This window comes from Melospiza georgiana, chromosome 3 (assembly GCF_028018845.1).
Source record: "Melospiza georgiana isolate bMelGeo1 chromosome 3, bMelGeo1.pri, whole genome shotgun sequence".
Lineage (NCBI taxonomy): Eukaryota > Metazoa > Chordata > Aves > Passeriformes > Passerellidae > Melospiza > Melospiza georgiana.
The window spans coordinates 45,683,686-45,692,718 of record NC_080432.1 but is presented as its reverse complement, the minus strand read 5'-3'; the positions used below and the strand labels follow the sequence as shown (position 1 = coordinate 45,692,718).

The window sequence follows — 9,033 nt, the reverse complement described above, 5'->3', positions numbered from 1 at the left end:
ATGTAGGAAGATAAGCAGAATTGTTTAGGCACCGAGATTCACTTGGTCACTGCACAACTTGAGTTGTACCTAGGCAGATGAGAAGTGTAATGAAATGTTTAAATTAAGGTATTTTTCCCCCCATCAAATTGGCCCTGCTGTCTCTGTTCCAGCCTTCTATTTTAGCTCCACTTTTGTATTCCCATTGGGCTCCACAGCGCTGGGCTCGTTCCTAGGATAGAGCAGCTTAAAACAAGAATTCTGGGTATATCCTGCAACAAGCATCTAAACCGGGTCTTTTCCAAAGGTTTAGCTAAGCTTATACTTTTTTATTTTTAGAGAAACATTTAGTCTGTAAGAGAAATACCTGAAAGATTTAGGATTATTTCAATTTTCCTCTGTCGTCCAGACAGCTTTGATGCGTTACCAGTAGTTTGGACATTTTGACTGCCTACTGTAGCACTGACAGCCAGTCAGCACCCGGCCAATGCTTCAGATTAAGTTGTTGCCTTCTGCTCTACTGTTCTCATAGAGACTGATACATCAAGAGAGTGAGCCCAAGAGAGCTCCTCGGAGTGAAATTAAGCCTACAAAGGGAATTGTGTGCCTGCACAGATATTTGCATGGCAGCAAAATTTCTGGAATTCAATAGATTGCTTCTGCAAAAGTCTTTGGGGAAGTAAAAAATAATAATTATTAAAAAATACCTCTACAGAATGATCAAGAGCTGCACACAGAGAAATGCTTTCAAAACACAAGCATTTAATTTTTTTAAATGTTAAGTGAGATGTAAATATGCATGGTAGCAACAAAGTGCCCAAAAGCATACTGAAAACATATTCCATACACAGTTAGCAATAGAAGTCTGTACAAAAGTAATAAAGTTACACAATATAAAAAATACTCCATAACTATAATTTAAAAGAGGGAAAAAAGACAAGGGAATTGATTTCTCAGTTCATATAATTTATTGCAGTTAGCACACAGTTTAAAAATTCACCAACACACCAATAGTACAAAACTAAACAGCATTATAAGTTATTCCCTCCTCAGGAAAATAAAACATACTATGATTGTCAAAGCTAGATGTCAGTCTAAGTTTTAGAACAAAAGAAGAATGTGAAACTAAGGAAAGGAAAAAAGCAATCACTCACGAGGACCACAAAAAAATCCAAGAGAAAGTCCATTTTCCTCAGACACTGATTGTCTTTTCTAACTTAAGAAAAGAATGTAGTTTTAAACCTAGAAACTATTCAAGTAACTAAAGATAACGCTCCAAGGCCATTTTCACAGCTTTTTTTTTGTTTTAAATGCCATTACAGCCAAATTAACACACATTTGACCAAATATTTCCAAAACAGTCCAGCAATACACAATGGAGTTTTCCATTCAGTATCTTAAGCACAAAAATAGGCTATGTTTACAGTAGTTAAGGCGATCAAATTTTAAACAAAAGCAGAGAAAAAAAAAAAGGAAAAAAAAAAAGGAAAAAACAGCAAACGTTTTCCATGCTACTCCCATAGACCTTATTTGTAAGTGCAAGACAGGAAAACAAACACTGTGCAAAATGCTTTTGACCTGCGTGTTGGTCATTAAAACCACACGTCAGGCTGCAGTCTCTGCTGCTTGGATACGCATAGTCCTTCCCCGGCCCCCCCGGCCCCCCCTGTCACTCAGGCCTGCCCAGGCCTTTCAGCCCGGGGCTTTTTCTGCTTTTTTTTTCAGTCCACAGCCTCTTTTCAGCGGGGGGGAAAAAAAAAAGAACGACCTATTGTGGTGGAGTGGTGCAGCAGGAATCCTACAAATGCTCATCTGGGGAAATGGACGCACCTCAGTTGGAGCTGGCGTGGGGTCTGTGCAATTAGAAGGGGTCTGGGGTTAGTAAATGCACACCGCACATGCAAATCTCGAAGCCTGGTTGTAAACATTCAATTTTTTTCTCCTTGTTAACGTAGCTAAATCGGCAACTCGTAGCTTAAGTTCTTCTCAACTTAAAGACAGTGGGAAAGTAAATTTAAATTAGATAAAATAAAAACAGTGCATTTCTCGTCTTTATAACACTGGCATTTTCAACGGTGTCAGGTTTTTTTCCTAAGGAAATTAAATAATTTTCAACTCACTCGTTAAAGTTATACAATGCAAACAAAGACAAAAATATACTGAAAATCATGCATTTCTGTAGCGTTAATATTTACTTTTCAAGACTCAACTAAGAGCATCAACACAACCTGCCAAGTTCTTTGATACCTCCCCCCGGCCCATGTAATCAATTACAGTATACAATAACAGTAATTCACATTTTTTAAACACACAGTTCATCACTGCTGAAGCTGCAATATCCTTTTTCATCCCAAGCAAACCTTCACGTAAGACAGAGTCCCAGTGATCCCAGTGTACTCTCAGGGTTTTTGTTTTATGTTTTTGTGTTGGTTTTTTTTGTGGTTTTTTTTTTTTTCCAGTGGGAACTGTCAGAAATCCAGAAGTTGCCATAATAAGTTTTAAGTCAACCGCTTGTTTAAAAATAGATAATCCAGCATTTCAGAAATTTTCCATTTGGGTCTAAAAGCATTCAGGTTTCCAACAGCTAGAAAGGACTCATGCAATTATAGAAATGTAAAGGAACTGACAAAATTGGGAGAGGATTTCTACATTCAGATTTTAAAGAGGGGAAAAAGATCAAGAGTTTAAAAGAACGCAGTGTTTTGGGGAGAATAAAGCCACGTCCAAATTTTTTGAATTGGAGATTCCTTAGAAGTAAAGCATCCGCTGGCTTCTATTCCGAAAAGGGGGGAAAATACGCTCCGCAATTAGTTACTTTGTCGGATTACCTCTACAATTCATTTTTACTGGAGTGCTAAATTAGTGAAATATTCATGCTGCCTTAAAGTGCAAAAACAAGCTAATAGCCAAACTTTCAGTTCAAGGAAACAAGATTGCTTTTAGACTGTACCACAACTATATAGATTTATATATATATTATTTATATATATAAAAATTTTATTTCCAAAGTTCTTGTGAGCTATCTTCTAAGGTCCAGTCTCTGACAGTAGGTAAGCTCAGTGCTTCGCTTTTGACAGACAATGAGTTCACCAACTCACAGTGAAACTTCCGAATGTGTCTGTAAAGGTCTCCGGACTGTGTGAACCTGCGTTCACACCACTTACAAGCATGAGGCTTCTCCCGCGTGTGAACCACTGCGTGGCGGCTCAGGTTGTGGGAGTACTGGAAGCTCTTCCCACACTGGGTGCAAGTGTAGGGCTTTTCACCTGAATGAGTCCTCTCATGACGTTTCAAGGTGTACATGCAAGAAAAAGTCTTACCACACAACGAGCAGGTCGGGACATTGACATCGGTAGCAGGCTTGCTGCGGATCCCGTCCTGCTCTCGAAAGTGCGTGCTTAAATGAATTTGCAGGATGTGGGGGCTAGGAAAGACCTTGTTGCAGAGAGGACACATGAAAATTTGGCCAGCAGGGCTAAGTATGTTTGACACGTAAGGGAGCAAGCTGCTGTCCATGTTTCCTTCCACCTGGACTCTCTCATTCTCTGGAGTTATCATTTCGTCATCGCTTGCCTTGTCCTCTCTATCTAGCTCCCTCAAGACCGAATCTTCCCTCATCGGAGCCAGGTGGGCCGGCTCGTACTGTACCCTGTTATTAGTGCTCACACTTTCTTTCACAGTGCTATGTTCCATATCATAGTCATTAGTGCCAACATCACTCTCATCACAGGAAGCCTCTTTTTCCACCTTCACCTGAACCAGGCTGTTTCTAAGCATGTCCTGCGAAGAGAAATAAGAACTGTTCAAATTTTCAACTCCTGAAAGGCTGGACTTGACAGACAGGTCCAGCACGCAGTCAACATCTGCTGAATCCCTCACGGAGGTGACAGACCTCTGGGACAAAGACTCTGTTGAGCTGCAGGGGCTGGCTACTGTTTTTCCAGCTGCTGCTGTGTGCGTCTCTGCCTCTCCGCCAGTCTGGGGAATGCCTGCTGAGTCTGAGGGCAATCTCATCCACATGTTCCCAGGCTCAGCCGCCAAGTCCCTTTTGCTAGGCAGGATGTTCAATTTTTCATCTTCTCCGTCATCTTCATCGCTGGGCAAGTCTCCTGGCATGTGGCTGCTGCCGTCGGAGAGGCTCTCCACTTTGTCTGAACAACTTGAGGCGTCTTCCTCCTTTTTTGTACTGTCTGCCTCCGTGGTTGCTTTCTCTTTCAGCTTCTTTTTGCAGACTTTGACAATGTCATACATGTGGAGATAACTGGCAGCTGCTAGCACGTCTTCAATGGGCAAGTCTTTGAACTGGAGCTTTCCTTCGTACATGAATTCAAGCAGGAGAGCGAAAGCTGGGGCTGTAACAATGTCGCTGTTCAGATGAACAATGTCCCTTTTGTCCAGCTGGTCCTTGTAAAAGAGGTGGAAATACATGCTGCATGAAGCCAGTACAGCTCTGTGCGCTCGGAACTGGGCATCTCCTACCAGAACAGTGCAATCACAAAGAAAACCCTGATGTCTCTGCTCACTCAGACACTGTAGCAAATGTCTACTGTGGTCAGGAAACTCCATACTGTCTTCATAACCTATAAGCAACAAAATTTTTAAAAATTAAATGTAGGTCAGAATCACAGAACTTATAAATCCAAGTAATTCCACTCTAAAAACCCGGTGTTTGTATTGCCGAAATTCTGGTACTGACACCACGCAAATTTATTTAACACAAATGTACGATGGCAACTCTTTCCCCGACTGACCACTACAGTTATGATTTCCTTTCTCTGATAAATAAGCCGGTCTAGTCAGCGCATAGGTACATCTGCAATTTTTTTCGAAGTATCACTGCTCTTCATAAAATCTGTTCAACAATTTGGTTTTTTTTTTTTTTTTAGAGAACTTCCTCCAGATTGAGTCCCTAGGAGGGCAAACCCCCCTCCGTCCAAAAAAAAAAAAAAAAAAAAAAAAAATTTTTTTTAAACATTAAGTTTGAGAGATCACAGAAGCAGCAGAAAAAACGTACCAGACCATCTATGTTCTTTTTAAAGTCAAATTGTAGTAAGAGGAGAGGTTGTCACATGAAGAAATATTAAATACCCTAAGTCTAACATTCATAAAAGACAAAAAATATTTATGTGTATCAATTTATATCAACAGCAAAAACGGACATTTTTACAAATTTAGTTCATGTGGCTTTCTTCTTGTAGTAAGTACAGTTTTTTTAAGGTTTTAAACCTTTTCCACACTGTACAATAGAACATGAACATTTTTTGCCAACATGCAGAATATACAAAAGAAAGCTAACAACCAAAACGCCAACGAGCACCACTTCCCCAGTGCAGAAGGACAGAAATTTCCCTCCCCTCCCACACCAGGCAGAGTTTGCAGTACTAAGCTTTAAAAAAAAAAAAAAGTCATTCAACCATTCAACGTGAGCATGTGTCCACGTTTAGAAAGAGTATCCCAAGTACTGTTCTTACCCAAGTGATTTTTATTTGCCTTCCTTGATGATAAAGACAAAATAAACTTAAAAAAGAAGTAAAGAAGCCAAAAATCAAATTGAAAGTAAAATCTTTTAAAAACCTATGTTAATCTATTCTTCTGTGATTGATAGCAATGGTCTCCCAAACCATCTGAGCAGATCGTGACTCTCCAGGCTGGCAGATATTATTGAAAAATCCTCATCCCTTGCAAAGCAAGATGTACTAAAACTTACAACACAACCCCTACTATATTCTGTAAAATACCATTGCTAGAGTAAAGCATGAAGATTTACAATACAATCACTTTAAGTGCCCCACAGCCAACATCAATCCTAATCCTTAAGAGGGCTAAAAATAAAGATTGGAGGGCAGCTCACAAGGTAGCTGTGATCAAATTAGGAGGCTGAAAGGACAGAGAGGGACGAAGAAGGAAGCTTATAAACATCTGATCCAGCTGACTGTGGCCATATGGCAGCTGCTGCCCAGATAAAGAGATTAAGAATAGAGGAGTGCGATTACAGCTGTCTGGCCAATTCAGGCAGCTCAAATCTACAAGTTCTAAATTAGTCGCAAATACAAAAACTCCTTCAAATAATTATTGTTACGCTAAATAAAAGATTTCAAATGCTACATGCAAGGAAGAAAAGAGGAAACCAGTCAAGCCATTCTCCCGGGTACAAAAGTTTTTAAACACATAACTGATTTCTATCTTTCAGAAGCACTACAGCTGTATGCTACTACATTTCTGAGCTACTGGATATTTAACCATGTAACGAAAGACTTCCCTACAAACACGTTTTAGTCAGGAAGGTCCTTTTGTAAAAACACACACTCTTGTATATTTCATTAAAACCCCTGTAAAGTAATTTAAAAGATGCAAGACAAGAACATAAAGCAAAACTCTCTTTAGGCTTGCCACTAAATCCATTGCAGTTTTGGTCTCAGAAATTCAGGATGAACTTGCTCTCTCCTTCCTCCAAACCAAGACATTCCCACAATATGCATTAAAGTTAATGCTAACAATGTGCCCAAGAACTGATACTCTCCAACTGTAGTCCAAGCCTTTTGACTAAGTCCACTTATCTATTTAATACTCAATTTCATATATTACCTCTAAACTTGGTTAGAAAAGTAATGTGATTTTTTTTTCTAAAATTCAATAAACAACACACCAAAACAGAAATATGCTGTATCTAATCTATTGCTACTCCTACCTTTAGTACACATAAACCTGATTAAGTCCTTTCCTCTGAGTCTTGCTGGCTCCAGGTCTGTTAGATCGGTGGAAAAAAAGCAGACTAGGAGAGACAGATGCAAAGTGGAGATGATGTTAGAGAGGAATGAGATACCTTCTCCACACACAGATCTGCACACACTAACTCCCTGTCTGTGTGTTAGAATAAAAGGCTGAGGGATGGCAGGCTGTCAGCTGCTCTGACATCATGTTCAGATGGAAATGCTACCTCCAGCTGTGCTCCTTTTAATGCCATATGCTACTCCTCTACACTCCTGCCACCAGCTTTTTCTTAGGAGAACTTTTCTCTTCTGTTAGTATAAACAAAATACTTCAAAGTCTCTTTTTTTCAAACTTTCTAACAGGGAGGAAAAAAAAAAAGAAAATCCTAAACATATGGGGCTTTACTGTATGTGCAGCATAGCAACACTTCTGCCTTAACTTGGAGGTCCGCTTTACGTGCTGACAGAGTACCCCAGCCACGGGGTTACCCCAGAAAGCCACACCGGCTCGGGGTTTTACTGAGCCCAGGGGTTCATTTAAAAGCAGAAATTAACCGGACCTATTTACCACCTCACTGCTCCCCGCTCCGCCGCCGGTCCTTTCAGTTCCAGCGTTTAAGGCAGCGCAAGTGACACCGAGCACCAACTCCGGCTCCTTTCGAGCCGCCGAGCGGCTCCCCTGGCCGGGGCACTGCTGCGAGCGCTCGGCTCGGCTCCCGCACGGCGCTTCCCCCGGGGCCGGGGCTGCCCGGCTCTGTGACCGCGGCGGCGCCAGGACGCGGGTCCCCGGCCCCGCGGGCTCCGAGCGGCCCCCCCGCCCGAGCGGGAGCCCCGAGCCGCGCCGGGCCCCCCGGTGACACTCACGCGTGCACCCGGCGGGGCGGGTCACCTGCCCGCCGCCGGGCGGGGACAGCCCGCCGCCCCCCGGGACGGGACGGGACGGGCGGGGAGGCGGCGGCGGCACGCAGCAAGTTCCCGGCGGGCCCGGCCCCGCCAGCCCCGCCGGGCGGCGGCAACTTTTGGCCGGGGCCGTGTGTGTCCCCCCCCGGCCCGACACTCCCGTCCGGGGCCCTGGTCCCGCGGGCAACGCCGCCTCCGCCCGCGGCCGGGCCGTGGCCGGGCGCGCCGGCAGCCGCCCCGCGGGGAAGGAAGCAGCTGCCCGGCGCGCAGGAAAAGCCGCCCCCGGGTCACGGCGGCAACAAAAGAAAAGTAACCGGGAGCGTCGCCGGGGCGGCCGGTCCCACCGCCCGGGGAGCGCTGCCCCCGCCCCTCCGCCCACCCCCGGCCGGACCCGCCGCCAACTCCGCCCGCCCCGCGGGGCCGCAGCGGCCCCGGCCCCGGCGCGGCGGGTGTGTGGGGATGGGGGCAGCGGGACTCACACTGCGCGGCGGCCCGAAGTCCCCGCGCTCCCGCCGCCGCCCGCCGGCTCCTCTTCGCTCACTTGCCGCTCCGGGATCGCGCCTCGCCCCCCGCCCGCCCCCCGCGCCCGCTGGCCGCCGCCCCCCCCGGGCTCCCCCCTGCCGGCGGCTGAGGAGCGAGCGGGGCAGCCGGCGGAGCGAAGCGGGCCCCGCGCTCAGCGGCTCCCCATGGCACCGGCGGGGCGCGGGGGCGGGCGGGGGCCGGGGGCGGGCGGGGGCGCGGGGCGCTCGCGCGGCGGCGGCGGCGGCACAGCCGGGCCCGGCTGCGGCAGACAGATGTTCGCCCCCTCCCTCCCCGCTCCCCACTTCGGACTCCGCTCCCTGACTGACAGCGCGGCCCGCCCGCGCCGCCGCCGCCGCCAACCGCCGCGGCGCCCCGCCGCTGACTGACGGGCCGCGGCCGCCGCCGATTGGAGCGGGGCGGCCCGGGAAGGCCGGCGGCGCCGCCAATCGCGGCGCGCGGACGGGCACGGGGGGCGTGACCCGGCGGGGAGCCGAGGCGGAAGGGGGCGGGCCCGCGCGGGCCCGGGGCGGGGCGAGCGGCGCGGGGCGGGGCCGGCGGGGCGGGGCGGCGGCGGCGCGGTGCATGGCGGGACGGCGGCAGGTGCGGGCGGCCCGGGCGGGAGCGGAGCCGCGTCCTGTGCCCGGTGCGCTCCCGCTTCCTGAGTGCTCCCGGGGGGTTCTCCTGTGCTTCCGCTTCCTCCACTGCCACCGGACCCTCGAGTGCTCCCGCAGCCCCGGCCGGCCGGCTGGGCGCTGCTGGGCTGCCTCGGGGCCGGGCGGAGTGCCATAAAGTGCTGAGACCATGCAGCCATCAGGGCAGGAGCGTTGCTGGTGTATTGTGGATGGTTATGTATGTGTGCTAGGTATACATGGTCCGTATTGCAGTGTTACCTCAAGACCCAAGAGGCATCATCTACTCCTAC

The 9,033-nt window shown here is 47.8% G+C and overlaps 1 protein-coding gene across 5 annotated transcripts; it reads right to left on the bottom strand.

Moving 5' to 3' along the window:
* Positions 1-721: 721 nt before the first annotated feature.
* Positions 722-8,170, bottom strand: ZBTB18 (zinc finger and BTB domain containing 18). 5 transcript variants are annotated; one of them, XM_058020950.1, is made up of 3 exons: positions 8,069-8,167; positions 6,668-6,751; positions 722-4,559 (listed from the first exon to the last, which is right to left on the bottom strand). In XM_058020950.1, the coding sequence occupies exons 2-3, from the start codon at positions 6,678-6,680 to the stop codon at positions 2,977-2,979; spliced, it is 1,596 nt and encodes a 531-aa protein (XP_057876933.1). In that variant the 5' UTR covers positions 6,681-6,751; positions 8,069-8,167; the 3' UTR covers positions 722-2,976. The 5 variants fall into 5 exon arrangements, with proteins under 5 accessions (XP_057876933.1, XP_057876934.1, XP_057876935.1 ...); XM_058020951.1 differs by lacking the exon at positions 6,668-6,751 and having other exon boundaries at positions 8,069-8,170; XM_058020952.1 differs by lacking the exons at positions 6,668-6,751; positions 8,069-8,167 and adding an exon at positions 7,250-7,395.
* Between the last annotated feature and the right edge of the window lie 863 nt (positions 8,171-9,033).